General features: G+C 51.1%; 3 protein-coding genes across 4 annotated transcripts; 1 reads left to right on the top strand and 2 right to left on the bottom strand.

The window, feature by feature from the left end:
* The first annotated feature begins 1,788 nt into the window (after window positions 1-1,788).
* Window positions 1,789-5,496, top strand: MOGS (mannosyl-oligosaccharide glucosidase). Its single transcript, XM_004464355.5, has 4 exons — window positions 1,789-2,288; window positions 2,466-2,692; window positions 3,116-3,312; window positions 3,539-5,496. The coding sequence occupies exons 1-4, from the start codon at window positions 1,937-1,939 to the stop codon at window positions 5,274-5,276; spliced, it is 2,514 nt and encodes an 837-aa protein (XP_004464412.2). The 5' UTR covers window positions 1,789-1,936; the 3' UTR covers window positions 5,277-5,496.
* Window positions 5,497-5,657: 161 nt separating this feature from the next.
* Window positions 5,658-8,139, bottom strand: WBP1 (WW domain binding protein 1). Of its 2 annotated transcripts, XM_004464357.5 has the most exons (5): window positions 7,865-8,139; window positions 7,444-7,545; window positions 6,809-6,911; window positions 6,507-6,683; window positions 5,658-6,332 (listed from the first exon to the last, which is right to left on the bottom strand). In XM_004464357.5, the coding sequence occupies exons 1-5, from the start codon at window positions 7,931-7,933 to the stop codon at window positions 5,863-5,865; spliced, it is 921 nt and encodes a 306-aa protein (XP_004464414.1). In that variant the 5' UTR covers window positions 7,934-8,139; the 3' UTR covers window positions 5,658-5,862. The 2 variants fall into 2 exon arrangements, with proteins under 2 accessions (XP_004464414.1, XP_004464415.1); XM_004464358.5 differs by lacking the exon at window positions 7,444-7,545 and having other exon boundaries at window positions 7,865-8,135.
* A 487-nt stretch (window positions 8,140-8,626) lies between these two features.
* Window positions 8,627-11,482, bottom strand: INO80B (INO80 complex subunit B). Its single transcript, XM_004464356.5, has 5 exons — window positions 11,331-11,482; window positions 10,904-11,096; window positions 10,560-10,678; window positions 10,224-10,393; window positions 8,627-9,251 (listed from the first exon to the last, which is right to left on the bottom strand). The coding sequence occupies exons 1-5, from the start codon at window positions 11,437-11,439 to the stop codon at window positions 8,721-8,723; spliced, it is 1,122 nt and encodes a 373-aa protein (XP_004464413.1). The 5' UTR covers window positions 11,440-11,482; the 3' UTR covers window positions 8,627-8,720.
* Between the last annotated feature and the right edge of the window lie 9,595 nt (window positions 11,483-21,077).

Here is a 21,077-nt window from a genome sequence, read left to right as displayed (position 1 = left end):
CAAGGAGACAGCGCAAACAGGGTGGGGGCATAAATAAAATAAATCTTTAAAATATGTATATATTTCTTACCATGGGTTTTAGGAAAGAAATGGTTGAGAGCCATTTGTTTAGAGAATTTCATAATGCTCAGCCAGGTAATCAAGGATGCCCAAACACTGGCTGCTATGCATTTTCCCAAATACATTTCCCATGATTATCCACATGAACTTACTTCTTCCCTGCTTAAAAACTTATCTTCAAAGGGCTCTTATCCCCCACCCCTTTAAAAAAAGAAAAATAGGAGGCAGTAAGGATAGTAGTTAAGAGCCAGACTGCCTGGGGTTGAAATCCAGCTCTGCCCTTAAGGAGCTATATGACTTTGGACAAAAAGCTTAATCTCGCTTAATCTCTCAGTGCCTATTTCCTCATTTGTAAAATGTGGATAACAGTACCTACTTTACGACCCGTAAAGATGATTGAGATGATTAAATGAGTTAATACTTGTAAAGTGCCCAGAACATTGCTGGAAACAAAGTAAATGCTGTTATCTAAGAAACCTCATGCTTAGTCCAGTACTGACAATCTGGATTTGAGTTCTTTGGTTTCGTGATTTATTGTGGCAGTCTTAACCACTCATTTTTCACTGGACTAAATGGAATGGTTCAACCACTACCGTAAATGTGGATTGAGTGCTGATACTGTGCTACATTATGAAGTTGAGGTTAGGTCTATTGTCTTCTGTGTCCTCAGCACCTTGCAAAGTGTCTAATAAATGTTGAATTACAAGTATTTACTATCTCCCTTGTGCCTGTAACTGATTAGCACTGGGATACAAAGAAGAATAATGACACTCGGTTATGTAATAAGTACTACAATAGAGGTGCATTGGTAGCAAGAAAGATACAGTCTGAGAACTGACGTTTGAGCCTGGTCAGGTGATTGTTAAATGAACAAGAAGTCTGGTGGGGCAGGGCCAGAGGTTAGATTATAGTGAAAGAAAGAAATGGAAGTGCAGCATAGAACATTAGTTTTAGATAACGAGTTTGGATAATAGCAAAAGGGGCATAAGGGTATAGAGTAGGAGGAACTTGTACTTCTATACCTTTTATGCTGGGTCGTTAGAAAATAAGTAGGGCCTACCTTGCATTTATGAATTGCCATCAAATGTAACAACTCTTCTAGGTCAATTGGAGGCGCAGATGCTACTTCTTTCCCACAACCTTCCTTGACCTCGACGGAAGGGATCCTTTTCCTAAGCTCCTTTGCTTTACGAGCTACAGGGAAAAACCGGCCTTCTGTAGGTGCACGCACCACCTTTATGGTCCCGTTGGGGTTTATCTAGAAAAGCTATCCTAGGATGAGTGGAGATACGACTTATCTGAAGTCACAGGGTTGCTTAGAGACACAGCTAGAATTAGACCCCGGGCCTCCGGGATCGACTCCTGCGCTCTCGACTCGGCGAGGACAGGAGGCACTGGCTGCGGGAAAAGTGATCCAGCCTGATCAGATACGCCTGGGTTCGATGCCAGCCGCTGCCTAGATCTGTGGCCCAGGTCAGGTAACGAACTTTCTAAGTTTTCTGCCACCTAATGAGTTAAACGTGAAACACTTGGGATAGCGTCTCGGTTCTCAATACATAGTCGTTGTTTAAAAAAATAAAAACCAAAACGAGATTGGCCTTCCCTACTAGCGTGTGAATTACGTGAGGATATCAAGCGCTGACCCAGCAGAGCCCACCTGCTCCCGAGGTTCTGGGCTCGGGACACAGCCTGACGTGGCGGGGCGGGACTTCCGGCGGGAGGCGGAAGCTGAGCGCGAGGCGGGAGGCGCGGGCCGGCAGGTGCGGTCTGCAGAGCGGTGGTCGCCGGGCTTGGCGCGCTTGCCAGGGAGGCGCGGCAGGACCTGGGCTCCGCTGCCGCGTCTCCGAGTTCCCGCGACACCGACCCTCGTGGCAGGATGGCTCGGGGCGAGCGGAGGCGCCGCGCAGCGCCAGCTGACGGGGCGCGCGCGGCCGAGAGGGCGGCGCGGGGCGGTCCCGGGCGACGGAACGGCGAGGGCGGCGGGGCCCGTGGCGCGGCCGGGGGCGCGGTGCTGGCCGTCGTGGTCCTGTCGCTGGCCTTGGCCCTGTCGGGACGCTGGCTGCTGGTGTGGCACCGGGCGCGGCGGGCGGTCACGCTGCACTCAGCGCCCACGGCGCTACCTCCCGACTCCTCTAGCCCGGCAGTGGCCCCGGACCTCTTCTGGGGCACCTACCGCCCTCATGTCTACTTCGGCATGAAGACCCGCAGCCCTCGGCCCCTGCTCACCGGTAACCGGGCCCCGGGGCGGGCGGGCAGGCCTCTGAGCGCCCCCAGCTCCGGGACGGAGCAAGGGTGGGAAGACGACCAGGAGAGTTATAAAGAAAGATGACTCTGAAGTTCTCAGAGACCCAGAAGGACTGGCCCCCTGCTCACCCTTTGACTTACGTGGCCGTTCTACCCCCCAGGACTCATGTGGGCGCAGCAGGGCGCCACCCCCGGAGTCCCTAAGCTCAGGCACACGTGTGAGCAGGGGGACGGTGTGGGGCCATATGGCTGGGAGTTCCACGACGGTCTTTCCTTCGGTCGGCAACACATCCAGGATGGAGCCTTAAGGCTCACCACAGACTTCGTCAAGAGGCCTGGAGGTCAGCATGGAGGGGACTGGAGCTGGAGAGTGACTGTAGAGCCTCAGGTCAGGGCCTCAGGGTATCTTTCCCCCTTCCCTTGCTGCTAGCAAATTCAGCATCAAGTGAGATTTAACCACAGGAGCTCTGAGGCTGGCCGCCTGGTTTGAATCCTGCCTTAAACATCAGCCTGTGTGAGCATCTCTACGCCTTGATTTCCTTATCTGTAAAATGGAGATAACAACTTAGAGGAATGTTTTGAGAATTGAGTGAAGCGAACTGTGTAGCATTCTTAGAATACCTAGCACAGAAGTACTCCGTATTTCCCAGATAACACTGTGCAACAGCTCTTCATCCCATCCCACTGGGTGTACCTTCTTCATCAGTGAACCTCAATTGCTAAATGTATGTTCTTTTTACCATGCTACTTTGCCTGTTTGATTCGGAGAGACTGCCAATCTGATAGTTTTTTTCTCTTCTTGGTCACCCAGACTGCAGGTACCTCTGCCCTCCCTTTGGTCTCCCTCTTCTTCTATGTGGTGACAGATGGCAATGAAGTCCTAGTGCCAGAGGTTGGGGCCAAGGGACAGCTGAAGTTCATCAGTGGGCATACCAGTGAACTTGGTGACTTCCGCCTTACACTTTTGCCACCAACCAGTCTGAGGGATACTGCCCCTAAACATGGCAGGTAACTGGGGGAAGAACACGTGGGGCGGGGAGGATGCTGACCATGAAAATGACCCAGACCTAGTGCCTACCCTCCCCCCTTTCCATTAATTATTTCCCTTCTCACCAGGCTCCATGTCCCTTGCATTGCTGAGACCTTCCCATTTTGATGCCCGATCACCTCGTATTTCTCCATATAATCCTCACCACCTCCTCCTAAATATTTCCTGTTTCTTCTTCCCTTCAAGCTACAACGTCTTCTGGTCCTCCAACCCAGGACTGCCACTGTTGACAGAGATGGTGAAGAGTCGTCTAAATAGCTGGTTTCAGCACCGTCCCCCAGGGTCCTCCCCTGAACGCTACCTCGGCTTGCCAGGATCTCTGAAGTGGGAGGACAGAGGCCCAAGTGGGCAAGGACAAGGACAGTTCTTGGTACAGCAGGTGACATTGAAAGTCCCCTTCTCTGTGGAGTTGCTGTTTGAATCAGGCAGTGCCCGAGCAGGAGGAAACCAAGCCCTGGAGCAGCTGGCAGGTAGCCGGCTGACCCAGGCCCTGGAGAGCCACGCTGAAGCCTTTACAGAGCGCTTTGAGAACACCTTCCGGCTAAAGGAGATGGGCCTCAGCCCTGGAGAGCAGGCTTTGGGCCACACTGCCCTCAGTGGCCTCCTTGGTGGGATTGGCTACTTCTATGGACAGGGTCTGGTATTGCCAGAGATGGGGGTAGAGGGATCTGAACAGAAGGTGGACCCAGCCCTCTTTCCACCCGTCCCTCTTTTCACAGCGGTGCCCTCCCGTTCATTCTTCCCACGAGGCTTCCTCTGGGATGAAGGCTTTCACCAGCTACTGGTCCAGCGCTGGGATCCCCGCCTCACCCGGGAGGCCCTAGGCCATTGGCTGGGACTTCTCAATGCTGATGGCTGGATTGGGCGCGAACAGGTGCTCGGGGATGAGGCCCGAGCCCGGGTGCCCCCAGAATTCCTGGTGCAACGGGCAGCCCATGCCAACCCCCCAACCCTGCTTTTGCCTGTCGCCCACATGCTGGATGGTGGTGATCCTGCCGACTTGGCCTTCCTCCGCAGCGCCTTCCCCCGCCTGCATGCCTGGTTCTCCTGGCTCCGTCAGACGCAGGCAGGGCCAGTCCCGCTGTCTTACCGCTGGCGGGGCCGGGATCCAGCTTTGCCAACCTTGCTGAATCCCAAGACGCTGCCCTCAGGGCTGGATGATTATCCCCGGGCTTCACACCCATCAGCCGCTGAGCGGCACCTGGATCTGCGGTGCTGGGTGGCACTGGGCGCCAGTGTGCTGCTGCGGTTGGCAGAGCAGCTGGGGGAGGCGGAGGCAGTTGCTGACCTGGGTCCGCTGGCTGCCTCACTGGAGGCAGAGGCCAGCCTGGACGAGCTGCACTGGGCCCCTGAGCTTGGGGTCTTTGCGGACTTTGGGAACCACACGAAAGCAGTGCAGCTGAAGCCTAGGCCTCCACAGGGACTGGTGAGAGTTGTGGGCCGGCCCCAACCCCGCTTGCAATATGTGGATGCCTTGGGTTATGTCAGTCTTTTTCCCTTGTTCCTCCGTCTGCTGAGCCCCAGCTCATCCCGCCTTGGGCCTCTGCTGGACATTCTAGCTGACAGCCGCCATCTCTGGAGCCCTTTTGGTTTGCGCTCCCTTGCAGCCTCCAGCCCCTTTTACGGCCAGCGCAATTCAGAGCACGATCCTCCCTACTGGCGGGGTGCTGTGTGGCTCAACATCAATTACCTGGCCTTGGGGGCACTCTACCATTATGGGCATCTGGAGGGTCCCCACCAGGCCCAGGCTGCCAGGCTCCACAGTGAGCTCCGTGCCAATGTGGTGGGCAATGTGTGGCGGCAGTACCAGGCCACGGGCTTCCTGTGGGAGCATTACAGTGACAGGGATGGGCGGGGGATGGGCTGCCGCCCTTTCCAGGGCTGGACCAGCCTTGTCCTGCTCATCATGGCTGAAGATTACTGAGGCAGGAGAATGGAGGACAGCCAGGCCCCTCGTGCCACTCTGGGCCTAGAAGGACAAGGTTTCCAGCTACTGTCCCCCCATCCTCTCGGATATCAGTGCTTCAAATCCTTCACACTCAGTTCACTCAGGTGTCTCCTTACTATCATCCCACACAACCCTGGGATAGGTGTGAATTCAGAGTCTATTTTTCTAAATAAATTGGAAAAAGATGCCAAACTCTTGCCTTTGCCAGCTTTGCCTCACTAAGAGGTCTTAGTTTGCTCCAGGCCCCTATTGTCCAGGGAAGGTAGGATAAATAGCCCTTTCTTATCCCCTCCAAGCGCCAGTCAGGGCAAGTGCAATGCAGAGAGTTGAGCTGTAGTCCACCCAAATTCACAAGCGGCTGGTTCACATCTCTTTAATGAGATTAAAGGCTCCTGTGTATGTCTCGGGGCATAGAGCTAGCACAGTCCCCAAACCTCACCCCTCTCCTCAAGGCTCCAGTCCCATCAGGCAGATTGTAGGAGGGCAGGAAAGGGCCAAGGAGAATGAGTTGGGATCAGGGCTGTCTGGTGGGCAAGGAAGCTACCTGTCCTCCCTAAACTACTTATGGGACATGCCATTCACTGGAAGCCAGCCCCAAAGAGACCTGGGATACAGGATCTGGGGCCAGTGCACAAGGGGAGTGGGCCTCCAAATCTGGAGGTGTGGCACCAGCCCTTGCCTCCTTGACTGGCTCATGCTCCCTGGAATCAGGACAGGGGCAGAGCTCAATGCCTGAGTCACCAGTCAGGCGGCGATGGCGGCAGGAGGGTGGTGTGGGGGCAGGGCTCACACCTGCTCCAGGCTCCCCTTCCTGGTGAGGGGGGGCACTCTGGTGGGGGGAGTTCATGCTGCTGGCCGCATCTGTTCCCTCGCAGTGGGCAGGGCAGCTAGATGCAGAGGAGCAGCAGGTGCGTTCACATTCGCTGGAAGCAGGCAAGGGGCAGCCTGGGGCCATGGTGTAAGGAGGTGGTGGCGTGCCCGGGCGTTGGACCACATCCTCATAGGCTGGGGGTTTGAAGGTGCTGAGGAGGCCTGCAGAGGAGAGAATGGCATCGTTGGTTGGAGGCCACCAGGGTTAGGGTGGTGGTCTCTTTCCTATTAGGGGAAAGGGTGCTTTGAGTGTCTGCAAATGGAAATGTGGAGTAATCTGGGGTTCTGGTATGGGAGGGGCCAGTGGTCCTGGGCCCAGAGCCTCAAGTCACTCACGAAGGTCAAGCAGTGAACCAGTAGGAACAGAGCCAGCCCCGTGGCATGCCCCGTGGTAGGCCAACAAGTTGATCTCACGCTGCCGCTGCTGTTGCTGTAGCCGGAGTTTAGCTCGTCGGTGGCGGAAGGCACAACAGCAGCTAAAGAGGATGAGGACAGTCCAGAGCAGCCAGAACCCTGCAGAAGGTGAGCAGGGTGTGTCTCAGACACCTTCCAGGCAGAGAAGGGTCCTTGAAGGCTGGCATTCTGTGGTCCAAGGGAGTGGGCAGAGGGACCCAAGAGAAGCCCCCTCATGGACTCACACCAGAGCTCGTAGTAGTAGGTGCAGCAGCCAGTCTCCCCACAGCAGTGACCACTCTCACAGAGGTAGGGTTGGTTGTTCACTCCTGGGCACAGCTCTCGAAGCTGGGGGCAAGGAGGCACTTAGGACCAAGGGAGGTTCCAAGCCCAAGGCACTGTGCACCCGCCACCTCCTGCATGCAGAGACAGGATTCCACCCTGTCAACTAAGTTCAGCTTGGAAAGACCTGTGGGGGTGGGCGTGGGGGTTGTTGGGGGAAAAGGCTGAGGAGTGCTGAAAGGCTGTAAATGTGGAAGAGGGTTTGGAATGAATGGAATCAGTCTAGAGAACAAGCAATAAGGATGTAAAGAGGCAGATTTCAGTCCTGCGTGTACAAGACTTCTCTCACACTCAAGGATGGCTCCCCAGGGTGCTCTCTGTTAAGAGAGTTTTTGGAAGAAGACAGTCTGAGCTATCTCAGGGACTCAGACAATGGGTAAGGAGTTTAAGGTCACTTCCAAAGCTAAAACACTTTCCTCATCCCCCAGGTCCATCCCTCCACCCCCACCCCCGGTTGGATCTTTCCACCCCTTAGGTCTCAGGCTCCCTAGGGAGAGAAGAGGAGGGGCAGTATGAGACCCAGAGCAGTGCTCCCAACCAGATGGGATTGCTGTGGATGATAAAGGATGGCATCCAGGGTGCGAGTCTGGGTTCCAGCTCGTCTCCAAATTGCTCCCTCAAGAGAAGACGCTGCTGCACTCTGTTGTGACAATAGGCACATAGAAAAACATCACAAATAACTGTTGCAAGACAGTGGGGGCCTCCCTATGCCTCTGGTCACTAGAGAGCCACTGCAAGCTTCCACTGCGGCCATGGGATGGGGTCTACGAGGCTGCAGGCTAAGCCAACTGCATCTATGTTTCAAAGTTTAGACAAAGAGTGGAAAGGGCCTGTTTAGGAAACTCACCATCCTTTGGCACTGTGAGTTTCTCCCCCAACCCCCCAAAAAGGAAGGGACAAGCAAAGGGGAAAGAAAAATAAATGGCTGTCGCGATCGGGTTTTGGAGCTGTTGGGATACCTGCTGTTGCGGCGCCCGAAGCGCTCCCCAGGCCTCCTCGCTGCCGTTCGTGCTGCTGGCCCGAGCCATGCCTCCTCCTACAGCCCCTTGGAGGCCGTAGCCACCTCTACCGCCAGCCGCCCTGCCCCTGCAACCTCTGCCGCCACCGCCATGGCCTCTGCCCGGCCCATCTTTGCTGCCGCCACCATCACTCCGCGGCGGGAGCTTCCATCCGGGGAGACCACTGCCAACCAGAACTGGCTTGCTCTGGCCTACCAATCAGCCTCACCCTCCGATGGGCAGGCCAATAGGAACAGACCTGGGGTTTTTCCCGGTGACCAACAGCCTCGCCCTCCGGTGGGCGGACCAATAGGAACAGACCAGGGGTTTCTCCCGGTGACCAATCGACAGCAGCGCCTCTGCCACTCGCCCAGACAAGAGCTTGCTCAGACAAAGAATGGGGGAAGGCTCGACCCACGGCCCTGACTGACAGGGCCAATAGCCAATAGCGGGCGAGAGAACTGCTTAGTTTTTTTTTTTTCAGCCAATGAACGACCACGCAGAAGGGCAAGGTCTCCGCTGGCTGGCTTGGGCACATTTTCGGGATGACGTCAAAAGCCCTACCACGCTTGGTGATCCCAGCGACAGAGGCGGGAACCACGCTTCTGGCCGAGGCTCGCTGGGCACCGGCAGGCCCAAGGCCTTGGCGCAAGCTCCCGTGGGGGCAAGGTGTATGGGGGACTGCTCTGCCCACGTCCCATTCCCCCGATTCTGTACAAGCCGAAGCATCGGACGAAATTTAATAGACTGGGGAGAAGGGGATACACGAAACCAGGGGGCAGGGAAGAGGGCGCGGAGTCTGGGTTAGGCTTGGGCCTTAAGTAGCCAAAAGGGGGGACCCGGGGCCCTCGGGCCCCCCCAGCCGCATCTGCAGGTTGATGCGGTAGCACTGCAAGCTGCAGAGCGCCTGACCTGTACGGGAGCAGGCATAGCGGCGCGGGTGGGGGCAGCCGGGGACAGAGCAGCGTGGGGGAGGGCCCGGTGGGGTTGGCCGCGGGGACACGGGTGCGGGAGCTGGGACCCCGGGCGGGAAGGACAGGGTGGAGCCCTGGGCCCCGCTGCTGTAGCGCACCATGGGGGCCGGCGCCGCGGCCCGCCCGCCTCGCCGCTCCCCTCGCGCGGCCCCCCGGCCTCCCCGCCCGCTGGGCGCCGCAGTCTTGGTGAGACGCTCAATTGTCTGGTTCTTGTGCTCCTCCGCCCGCCGCGCCGCCTGCAGCCGCCGCTTGCGTGCCCGCTCCTCGCGCTTCAACAGCATCTCCTCGGTGAGGGCTGGGGCCGGGCAGCCCCCAGCCACAGGCAGCGGCATTATCGGTGAGGGCTGACTCCGTGCCTTCTGGAGCAGAGCTTTCTGAGGAGAGGAGAAGGGCAAGGGTTAGTGTCAGGAAGTGAAGGAGGATGGAGAGGAGAGGACTGCCCGAATGGGGGAAGTCTGGGTCTGGAGGAGCACAGGCCTTGGGAGAAGGGGTATAATGAGCACCCTCTTCAGGCACCCCAACACTGCCTCCTCCCAGGTTTCCTGCCATTCAGCTTTAGAGTCCTTGTCTCTCAAGAGAAGCATCAGTGCTGTTACCTGCCTGCCCTGCATACCTCTGGATTGTAATGCAACGTCTCCAGAGTTTTTGTTTTGTATTTTAATAAATGACATTAATTGGGTAATTGCAAAAGTCAAAAACACAGGATTACCTTTGCTTACCTTATCCCCCCCCCCACATGCAAGTGTCTACTTCCAAAATATATCCAGAATCCACCTGGTTTTCTCCATTTCCATGACTTTTATCTTGGTTCAAGCTCCCACCATGTCTCACCTGACTACTTCAACAGCCTTCTTCGTGCTTTCCCTGCTTCTTTATCCTACCCCCACTAAGATTCAGTCTCCATGTAGAGGCCAAAGTAATCTGTTTAAATATAAATCACATTATAGCACTTCTCTGCATAAAACCTTTCAATGGCTCAGCTACTCTTTTTCTTCTCCTTGGCTCTGCTAAGTCTGTTTCACTCTCAAGGTCTTTGTACCTGCTAGTCTCTCTTTTTGAAATATTCCTCTGGTATTTACAATGTTCTCTCTTCAGCAAGGCCTTCCCGGACCACCTTATCTAATGTTACTCTTTTCTGCCACTTTCTATTTCCTCACCCTATTTTTTTTCCCATCACAGACCTTACAGCTTCTCAAAATTACTTACCTACTTACTTCCTCCTCTCCCCCACTAGAATCCTAATTCTATGAGGAGAGAAACCTTATGTCTTTTCCACCGATATCCTCACCACCTAGCAAAGTGCTTGGGACGTGTGAAGTTCTCAATGTAAGAACGAACTGATTTACCTGTCGAGCAGTGAGCAGTCGTTCATTAATCTCCTTCTTGAGGTCTCCATTGTCATCCAGCTCTCCCTTCTCCAGGGCATCCAACCATCTCTGTTCCTCCTCTTCCTCTTGACCCCCCAAACTCCCTGTTAATTCCCGAAGTGGGGAGGGAGACAGATTACTGTCTTCATCTGGAAAGAAAGTTGGAAAGATAAGGTCAACTTGTTCAGACAAGGCATCCTCATTTGGCCATGTTAATTCTGGGATACTCAAAAGTTATCACTCCCCTCAGAACCAACTCCCTTCCTTTTAACCAGCCTGGGGGACCCAATTCTCCTACTTCCAGATCCTCCTCACCCAGCCAGGCACGGTACTGCTCGAGTGGCACTCCTTCCATAGGTTCCTCTTCATTATCCACAACCATAAGGGGAGAGGGTGAGCGAGGCCCCTCCGGGATTACAGTGAAGGTAGGAACACTGCAAAGAAGTAACACCACTATGTAAGCTGAGGAAGTGTCTCCTCAGACTCTCTTGCCCACTGGCTACATCCACCCTTCCTTACACCCTCTTGGGTTCCTGCTCCCTTAACCTGGGCCCTAGGGTCACAGTTCATTCTGTCTCCCAGAATACCCAGTCAGTCTCTCCTTGTGTCTCCTTGCTTCTAAAGTTCCCCAAGTAAAACCTTGACCCTCATGGCCTCACCTCTTGGTGCCCAGGACCTGCCCGCCCAACTTGATTTTGAGTTTGAGCTGGGGCTTGGCAGGAGACGGCTGTGTGGGTCCGGCTTCCTCTTCCTGATGGTGTTTCTTCTTGTGTTTCTTCTTGTGCTTCTTGTGCTTTTTCTTGTGCGCTCCGTGGCCGTGGGCACCCGCCAGACTCAACTCCAGAGCTTCCCCTGCAGAAGGGGGGCTGTTACCCACTGTTCAGCCTGGGCGGAGGAGGGGCGGGGGAAGCCCTGAAGAGCCTAACACCTTGGAGGGCCCCACCCCTCCCGCCGTACTCGCTGTTACCATAACAACATCCTCTTTCTCCTTCCCCCGTCTGTGCGGGTGTACCCTGGAGGCTCCCAGGACCGAAAAGGGGACTCCTTTCTGCGCACGCCTAAGCTGCTTGGTCGCCTCACGCTTACCCGGTTCAGGGGTCTCCATAACACCAGGGGTGCTCCCGCGCCGCCACAGCTTACTCATGGGGTCCTGCGAGGAAAGGGGACTGGAAAGGGTCGGGTCCAACGCAGACATTCCTTTTCCGCCCCGCGGAAGAGCTGACTCCCGCAAAAGAACAGGTTACTTCCGGCGCGTGGCAGCCATACTTGTGCGGGGCAGGCACGCCTCCCAGCGAAAATCCTCCCGAGAAACAACCGGCTTTCCAACCGAAGTTCCGGTCCCTCGCTCCCTCTCCCGCGGGCGATTCAATTATTACTACACTCAAGCTTAGCGAACGAGTACTTCTACCCGGGTATGCGGCCAGGCTGTGAGAATATAAAGGTGAACATGAACACTTCCCGCTGCCCTTGAGGAGGTCACTGCTCGGTGGAGGAATTCGTAAGGACTACATTGCCGGGAAAATGGCAGAACTGCTTAACAGCACAGACCCCAGAAGCGGGGCACAAGGGTATTTAAGCTTAAACGCTTATCAGTAGGGAAATCAGCAAATGAATTATGATACATCGATACAATTTGGAACTTCACGGAGCTACCAAAAGTTCAGTGATAAGTAGTTGGTAAGAACTGACATGAAATTTAGATCCCATTGGGTAATAGTATTTAAAATAACCTAAGTGCCCCTCTACTGAGTATCTATACAATTGTATCTATGCAATGGGAACTTATGCAACTATTAGAAAAATCGCGGCCCCGGAATGCTACCCAAATACTTAGTGACCACAGTTGCAGAAGGGTGACTGGGCACATGCGTGGAGGGAAACTTAGTTTTCATAACATACCGTTTTGTGACTTTTGAATTTTGTATAAAACATGTATGTTTTACCTAATTAAAAAGAAGGTAGACCTATATGTGGTCATAAATGACATAAGAAAAGTGAGTTTTGAAATTATGTTCTCCCATTTAAGTAACCATAATATGTTAGTCGCATCTGTATAAATTTGAGGAATGTATACTTTATACATTACTGGTGATTATCTTTAGAGGTTGGGGGTTGGAGAAGCTATCACTATCAAGATCTGTAATGAATTTTCTTACGGCCATTGTGTATCATATTTATAATTAAGAAAAGCAACACTTACATACAAAGATCTCAACATGTATGAGATGAGTGAACGAGGTAGCAGCAGTGAACAAAATAAGTAAGGAACTGATTCAAGTGACATTTCAGTGATAAAATTAACAGGAATTGATGAGCAATCATACATGGGGTTCAGGAAGAGGCCAATATGATATAGCAATAAGAGATTAAAATTAAAAGAATGGATTTTGCAGTCCAACAAGCCTAATATCAAAATCCCAGGTCCAGGCTTTATTAACTATGTAACATGCCTAGGGTATTTCCTGGCGCTTGGTGTAGGCTCAGTAAGTGAATAATGATGGCAATATTATCATTATTAATGATAAATAAAGGTTTCTAGTCCAAGTATTTGGAAGGAAGGTAGAGTTTTAAATAAGGATGAGAACATGGGAAGAGAAGCAAGTAAGAGGGGAATAGCTTAGTTTTGCCCAAGATGAATTTAAAGTGCCTGTGGAATACCCACGTGGAGACAGAGGTAGGATGGAAAACTGAGAAGCCATAGCTGAAGGTGTGACCCTTTCTTGGTCAGCGGAGCTTCCAAGGGATGGGAATGGATGAGACGCTCCAGAAAGAGAGGTAGATGGAGGGGAAGAACTGGGAACAGAACCGAGAGAGCACCTGTCCTGGACAGACAGACAGAGGGTCTAGGCAGTGTTAAGAAGAGGATCAAGAGAGGCAGGAGAAACGCACAAGGACTGGAGAATCAGCAGGTGGAGGCTAGGACCAGCTGTGTACAATCCTGTAGAAGGTAGGCTGAGCGGTAGAAAAGGATGCATCATAGCAGGGTGTGAAGGCAACACCCCTGTACCAACAGGAGTTCAAATGAAGGACCACCTGCAGTTAGTATTTATAGAACATGTCATCGTTTATAACCTGCTTCTATATCCCTTCTCTCTCAACCCTCACAGCAGCTCTGTCAGGGAGACCCTGTTGTTCCTATTTTATAGACAAAAACACTGAGGCTCAGAGATGTTAAACAATTTGACCAAAGTCACAGAGGAAAGGATAGAGCCAGCGTCAAACAGAGGCTTCCTGACACCAGGCTCAGCAGTGTTTCCTCCACATCCTGATGCCCAGCAGGAAGGAAGTGGAGACTAGTCAGTGGACACTGGCTTTGTTATTTTGTTTTGTTTTTAGTTTGGCTTTGTTTACATTGGGAGAGATTTGAACATGGTTGTAGGTTGAGGAAGAACTTTGTCCTTCTGAAAGAGTTCTTAGTCTTAATTTTTAAAATATGATTTATTTTGAAATAACTCAAGCTTACAGAAAAGGCACAATAATTCTTGTTTCTTTAGCTCAGATTCCCCAGTTGTTAACATTTACCGTATTAATTCCTTCTCTTACTCTCTCTACTCTTTCTCCAATCAATGTAAGAACAAGTTGTAGACATGATGCAGTGTCTCCCCTACATATTTCACTGGGTATTTCCCCCAAACAGGTGTACTCTCCTATAACCTTCATGCAACCTTCCCAATCAGGAAATTTAACATTGATACACTACCATCCAATCCACAGACCCCATTCAAATTTTTCCAACTGTCTGAACAATGAACAATGTTTCCTTTTTCTTTCTGATCCAAAATCCAATTCAGGACCATACATTACATTTATTTGTCATGTCTCTTTAATCAGCTTTAATGTGATACATAGCCTCATTCTTTCCCTTGATCATTTTAGAGTACAAACCTTTGCTTCTGTAGAATGTCCCTGGTGTTTCCTCATTTCTAGCATCATAAATTCTTGGCAGGAATACCACAAAAAATTACGCCATGTCCTTCTCAGTGCATCACATCAGGAGGCACATGATGTCAACACATCCCACCACTGAAGATGTTAGCCTTGACCACATGGTCAAGGTGGTCAGCCTGCCAGCTTTCTCCACTACGAGGTCACCATTCTTGCTTTGTCATTAATAACTACATTCTGGGGAAATACCCCAAAACTACCCTAATATCCTGTTCCTTAGCAGACCTCCACCCTCCAGGCTTACTATCCCTTGATGAATCCTGCACCAATCAACTCCACTGTAGTCATCACCAAATGGTGGTTTTTCTATTTCCTTCATCCCATCTACATGTATTTGTTGTGATTCTACTGTGAAGAAGTGCTTTCTTTTCTTTATTATTTACATACAGTGAGACCTGCCTTATGTGCACCAGAGAGTCAATTAAGTGACATCAGGATTTTGAGAAGAAACATCAGTTTCTTCTCATCAGGATTTTGAGAAGTGACATCAGGATTTTGAGAGGTTACTCAGCAAAGGCTAGTCCTGTGAAGGCAGGATGATAATCCTCAAATCTTTCTCCAGAGTTGGACGTGCTTAGGGTTTTTACGGGACTGAACAAAAAGGGAGGTGGGATTGTGACAACTGAGGGGAAGACAACAATGCTATTGTGGAGAACATGGCAGGTGGGTACCCTGATGGCTCGTATGTTACATTACCAGAGAGTGATGTTTTGAGCATGATAAGTGGGTGGTTTGACGTGATGGGTTAGAGATAGTTTAGAATCCGAGTATGCACACATTGATGACATGCTTAGTTTACTTGAAGATTAAGGTTTAGGCGATTGTGCTTATTAGGCAGGATAACTCTGATTAGAACTGGCTCAGTTAGTTCTGGACTGATTCATATTATTTCATTAGTAAATAATGACGGTTATGTAAGGAGTCTGTCGACTTTAGGGTTGCAAAATAAGATAAGGGCATACAAGCGGGGGCCAGTTACAAGTTGTTTTGTTCCAAGGTAAAGGTTATGTAGTTTCCTAAAACATAGCATCAGCATCAAAGAAACAAGGCACTTGGGTTACAGTTCATATATTTGCTTCTGGCTATTTTAAAAGGTTTAATATACATCAAGGCTATATTGCAATATATCAGAGGGTGAGTGTGCGCCTAAAATACAATGTAGTGGGCTAAAACATTAATTTATGATCGGTTACACATATGTGTTTATTTAGATCAGTGTGGATTCCTCTTTCAATCAGTGGATTGTAATCCATTACTATCATTACTTGTTTTGAAACTCAAATTTATCTCAGATTTGGTCAGCAGGTGTTCCTTTAAGATGGCTTCTGTGTCCTTTTGATATTTCTCTATCATTCTTTGAGTGTTATTGTTGTTGTTGTTTTACTTTATAACACTAAAAAATGGTCCAGGCCCACCTGTACTTTCCCCGGATGAAGCAACAGGAACATAAGGCTGAGGTTACGCCAAGACCATACGTGCTGCTGCCGACGCTCCTGCTGACCATCAGCTCCTCACGAGCTGCAGGCTGGTGCGCATGTCGCTGCGACGGCTTGAAGTTCCTTTATGACTCCCCAAGAGAGAAAGACTGTTTTTGAACTAATCCATTCCTGTGGGTGTGAGGCCCTTTTGACTGGATTATGTTGGTGAGGTGGGATTCAGGCCGAGTCTCTGCCCTCTTGCCGGGTCTGATAAAAATGGAGATGCAGAGAGAGACACACAGAGGCCAAGGAAGCGCTGCCACCCAGCCACTGGAGAGAGGACAGCTGCAGAAAGGCAGAGAAGCTCCGAGAGACTGAGAGAAGCAGCCCAGATGGAGTCAAGCCCCTAGGCCTGGTGGCCCACAGCTGGGCCCTGGGAGACGGAAGCTTCTGGAGGGGAAGGCAGAGGCCTCGGCACAGGTCCGCAGCCATCTCGCTTCGCCACATGGCCGGACAACAGGATCAACAGCAGCTGACTTTGGTGAGAAAGTACCTCTGACATTTGATTTGACATTTCACAGCCTTGGGACTGTAAGCTTTTACCTCAGATAAATCCCCTTTATAAAAGCCAGCCCATTTCTGGTACTTCGCATTGGCAGCCCTTTGGTTAAACTAACACAGTCACGAATTCTCTCTAGTCTTTTCCTCAATCCCTCAAGATTCAAAGTCCTGTTGGGAACATGCCAGTTGGTCAGCTTAGACTGAGGGCCTACCCCTAGCCTAATTTATTAAAAGGGGAAGGAGTGCCCCTCGCAACCTTCCACAGAGGAATACTGTTCACAGTGAGGTGCTGAGCAGAAATGGGAAGAGGATTTGGATACTGGGAGACGAACAACCCACTCCCCTAGTATCTACTTCACAGGTAGAGAGAGCTATAAACACAAGCAAAGGAGGAAGTCTATGCACAAAACCAGTGGCGGGCTGGTAAATGTTTACCACTTGGCTTTCCAGAAAGGAAAAACAAACAAACAAAACACAAGCCCTGATCTGCAGTGTTCACCCATTTCTATGTGTAAATACTCCCACCATGGCCAATTTCAAGCTCCCAATGTGACACTGAACACAGAGTTGGGAAAAGATGTCGCCATTATATAGCATTTCCACCATAAAAATACCATAGGTTTAAATAACCTCAAGAGATAATAATAAAATGCCGCAGGGAAGTAGATGTGGCTTAAGCAATTGGGCTCCTGCCTACCACACAGGAGGTTCATGGTTTGGTTCACAGGGCCTTCTAAAGAAGACAGTGAGCTGGCGCGAAGGTAGACATGGCAAGCCGACACAACAGTCTGACACAATGAGAGACACAAGAAGAAAAACATAATGAGAGATACAACAAAGCAGGGAGCAGAGGTTCCCAGTACCTCCTAAAGAGAATGGGCAGGACAGTGAGCTGGTGTGATGGGCAGGTGTGGCAAGCTGACATAACAAGATGACACAACAAGAACAAGGGATGGGAGGAAAACGTAATGAGAGACACAACAAAGCAGGGAACAGAGGTGGCTTAAGTGATGAGGCGCCTCCCTCCCACTTCTGAGGCCCCAGGTTTGGTTCCCTGTGACTCCTAAAGAAAGAAAAGAAGATGAACAGACACAGCAAGTGCAAACAACAAAGGGTTGGAGAGAGATAAATAAATAAGAGAAATCTTAAAAAAAAAAAAAGCAAATCCACAGATATGTTGGCTCTTGTTCCTCCTCCCACAGCTGGCTTTCTTTACAACCTCCTCTGGCTGATTTGTGAAGAGTCCGCCAAATTATGCTTTCTAAAACATAAATTTCCAAAATCTTCATCCATAATGAATGCAAACTCCTGTGGCAGAATGTGAGCTCAACCTCCTTTCCAGACTTCTGCCATTCCCCCACCTCTTGCCTGGGTCTCAGGGCGGGGATTTTCAAGCCTGAGTTCCCCCAAAAGCAGCCGGGGACGGCTGAAAACCAGCGGGGAGGACAAGGCACAGGGCTCCAGCACCTGCTACCATCACAGCAGTTCTGAGCTGACTTCACATATTCCAGGTAAGATTTCACTTGAAAGAAAAAATAAGGGTTGGTTGCTAAAAACGAAACAAAAAGATACATACCACTTACATTTGAAATGAACTGTTGGGAGTGGATGTAGCTCAGCGGTTGAGTGCCTGCTTCCCACGTATGAGGTCCCGTGTTCAATCCCTGGTGCCTCCTTGAAAAAAGAAAAGGTTCCGTACCGCAGTGGACTGTTTTGGTCCAACAGGTCAGCTCATCCCAGTCAAGTACTTTTCCTTTAGCAGTCCCCTTTGTTCATTTACGTCAGCCGAAGTTTCTCGAGCACCTACGGTGTGCCAAGCACTGGGGATAAAGCAGTGGACAAGGCAGGCACTGTCCCTTCCTGGGGAGCTTACACTTTAGAGGAGCAACAGTCAATAGTGAAAGAAATTAAGGAACGCTTCTTTCCTTTCTCTTGCCTCACCACCCCTTGAGGCTCATCTTAGATGCCACCACCGTTATAAAATCTTTTGATCTGCCTTCCCTACTAGCTGGAAGAACTCCCTCTCTGTAGACATTTTTGTGTGTTGAGGTTGTTTGTTGCTTCCCCTGTCCAGCGTCCATTTCTCACCTTCTGATTGTGGTGCCTGGAACATTCTTTGAGAAACCACCTCTCCTTCTCTCTCTCCGTTCCTCCAGTCATCAGCCCATCACTCACAACCCCTCTTAGCCACAGTGGTTGGCTTAGGTTGGGTCAATTAGTCCACATCCATCTCTCTGGCTACAATTGGTTTGGGATGGATGAATGAGCCTAATGAGTTTAGAATAAATCCCAGACATGTGCAGGAGCCTCAGGAAACAGTTGCTCTCTTTTCTGCTGAATTGAAGCCTGAAAAGATGTCGAGCCAGAATTTTCAGCCGGCTCTATAGAGTGAAGCCAACATGGAGAGTAGAGCCAAGGGGCGGGAAGGAACTGGATCCTTACAACACTGTTTAAATGCGCAGGTCAAGCCACATCTGAAGCCCGACTCCTGGGCTTTCCAGTTCTGTAAGCCAACACATTTCCCCTTATGCCAAAGTAAATTTCAGCTAGATTTCCCCAAAGAATATCGAGTAATTCTTCATGGCAGATTGTTCTAACCTGGGCTTCTTGGGCTGCTATGTAGAAGCCCCAGTAAGTCGCCAGGAGAGCCCTCGGGTGTGTGTGTTCAGCAAGGGAATCCGCTGCCATTTCCCTTCCTCAGGGTAGGTTTCTCAGGAAGGCTGAGGAGGGCTCCCTTTATCTGCAGAAGCTGGGGGTGGTAGCCTAGTCTCAGCCACCAGCAAAGCAGCTGGCAGTCGTTATCGAGCACTCTGAAGGCCTCCCTTCCCAAGGCACTGCTGAGGCCATTAGTGCCCCAGCGGTTCCCAGAAGCCCTTGTAGCATGAACAGCAGCGTGAGCAAAGCAAACTGTACTTGTAAGCAAGCACCTTAGAATAGGCATAGAGTTTCTATAGAAAAGCACGAAACCCTGCCGAGTTTAATAATAACCAGACTTTTTACTTCCTTCTTTGTGAAGAAAATGTGATGTATCCTTGTAATGCTTCACTCATTCCCTATTCTTTTTTTTTTGAGAAGTGTTCAAACTGTGTATATTTTTTAAAAGATTTATTGCCCCCCACCCCCTTGTTGTTTTTCACTTGCTATGTCTGTTCATCTTCCTTGTTTCTTTTTTCTTTTCTTTAAAAAGATACATCGATCACACAAAATGTTACATGAAAAAATATAAGAAGTTCCCATATACCCACTCCCCACACACCCCCTCCTCCTCCATCAACAACTTCTTTCATTAGTGTGGTATATTCATTGCATTTGATGAGTACATTTTGTAGCATTGCCACACAGCATGGATTATAGTTTACATTGTGGTTTACATTCTCTCCCAGTTCATTCAGTGGGTTATGGCAGGATATATAATGTCCAGCATCTGTCCCTGCGATATCATTCAGGACAACTCCAAGTCCTGAAAATGTCCCCACATCACCTCTTTTTCCCTCTCCCTGCCTTCAGCAACTTCCGTGGCCAGACTCCACATCAATGATATAATTTCTTCCATTGCTGTAGTCACAATGGGTTGGTGTATGCTCAGGAGACTGAATCTCTGGATTGTCTATGCACCCGCTGGGCCCTGAGCCTCAGCAGAGTTGCAACACCTACTCTCCCTTGTTTCTTTAGGAGGCCCCGGCTCTCAGGACCTCTGATGTGGGAGGGAGGTGCCTAATCGCTTGAGCCACCTCTGCTCCCTGCTTTGTTGCATCTCTCATTATGTTCTTTTCTTCTTGTCTCTTGTTGTGTCAGCTTGCTGTGCCTGCCTGTCAGCTCATTGTCTTCTTTAGGAGGCATCAGGATCCAAACCAAGGACCCCTATATAGTATGCAGGAGCCCAGTTGCCTGAGCCACATCTGCTTCCTGTCCTTCTATATTCTATGTACCTTAAATGTTAACCGGAGGGGAGCAGATTGGCTCAAGTGGTTGAGCACCTGCTTCTCATGTTGAGTTCAATCCCTGGTACTGCCTTAAAAAAAAAAAGTTGAAAAAAAAATAGAAAAGCGCCCCAAATCTCTTCCCAAGGGTGTTAAGTCTATAATTAATTTTCTTTGTTTCAAATCATGTCTATGATTATCTTTATTTCAAACCTGTATAAAAGCTGTGAAAAAGACCCTTGACAGGGAAGCACATTTGAGATTGATCAGATCTCCTGTCCTCCACTGGCTAATAAAGCCCCCTTTTCTTCCCTGCATAGTTCCGTGTGTCTGTCTATTCTGCCTGGCAGAGCGTCCAGCCCGTGGACCCTTTCTGGTCTCCTTCACCCTCGCCTCGGGCTTCATGTACTCCTCATAGCAGCCTGAACAGACCGGATCATTATTCTAACCCCATTGAGCAGATGAGGAAACTGGAGCTCAGAAAGTCCAATGCCTGGGCCAACGCCCCGCGCCTAGTCTGTGACAGAACTGGGCTTCCACCACCGCGTTTCAGCGCTGCCGATCGTGGCCACTCGGGTCGGGCAGAGAGCAGTGGAGGGGAGCCAAAAGGAGGGCGGGGGGACAAAGCAGGGGCATTTGGGGCTGCGGACGAGTTAAAATGGTCGTTCTAGAGGCTGAGCGCGTCGGCGAAGAGAGTAGAGGCGGCTGCCTGGGCGCGGCCCGGGCCTAGAGCTGGAATGTGCACGCAGCGGCCCCTGTGGCCCAGGGACTTTCCGCGCTCGGGACGTCGGACCCAGCAGGTGGGGGCGGCTGGCGGGGCGGGGCTGCTGAGGGCCCGCCCCACGTGCAGGTGAGGCGTCCCCGCGGTGGCCGCGAGGTGCAGGGGCGCCCCTGGCTGTCGGGCGGGTCGGGCCGGGCCTGCTCGATGCCCCGCGCCTGGCCGGGCCGGGCTGCGGCGAGGGTGGGGGCGGAGGGCGCCGCGCCCTGCC

The sequence above is a fragment of the Dasypus novemcinctus genome, chromosome 17 (genome assembly GCF_030445035.2).
Source record: "Dasypus novemcinctus isolate mDasNov1 chromosome 17, mDasNov1.1.hap2, whole genome shotgun sequence".
Lineage (NCBI taxonomy): Eukaryota > Metazoa > Chordata > Mammalia > Cingulata > Dasypodidae > Dasypus > Dasypus novemcinctus.
This window is presented reverse-complemented; position numbering and strand designations above follow the sequence as displayed.

Excerpts from the sequence above, each read along its gene's own strand:
- WBP1 (XM_004464357.5), bottom strand. The coding sequence starts at position 7,933 with ATGGCTCGGGCCAGCAGCACGAACGGCAGCGAGGAGGCCTGGGGAGCG. Across the intron at positions 7,546-7,864 it reads TTCGGGCGCCGCAACAGCAG|AGTGCAGCAGCGTCTTCTCT; the intron begins GTATCCCAACAG and ends TTGTCACAACAG. Across the intron at positions 6,684-6,808 it reads CTACTACTACGAGCTCTGGT|GGTTCTGGCTGCTCTGGACT; the intron begins GTGAGTCCATGA and ends CACCTTCTGCAG.
- MOGS (XM_004464355.5), top strand. The coding sequence starts at position 1,937 with ATGGCTCGGGGCGAGCGGAGGCGCCGCGCAGCGCCAGCTGACGGGGCG. Across the intron at positions 2,693-3,115 it reads GAGTGACTGTAGAGCCTCAG|ACTGCAGGTACCTCTGCCCT; the intron begins GTCAGGGCCTCA and ends TTGGTCACCCAG. Across the intron at positions 3,313-3,538 it reads ACTGCCCCTAAACATGGCAG|CTACAACGTCTTCTGGTCCT; the intron begins GTAACTGGGGGA and ends CTTCCCTTCAAG.
- INO80B (XM_004464356.5), bottom strand. The coding sequence starts at position 11,439 with ATGTCTGCGTTGGACCCGACCCTTTCCAGTCCCCTTTCCTCGCAGGAC. Across the intron at positions 11,097-11,330 it reads TATGGAGACCCCTGAACCGG|GGGAAGCTCTGGAGTTGAGT; the intron begins GTAAGCGTGAGG and ends CCCCTTCTGCAG. Across the intron at positions 10,679-10,903 it reads CAGGTCCTGGGCACCAAGAG|TGTTCCTACCTTCACTGTAA; the intron begins GTGAGGCCATGA and ends ACTTCTTTGCAG.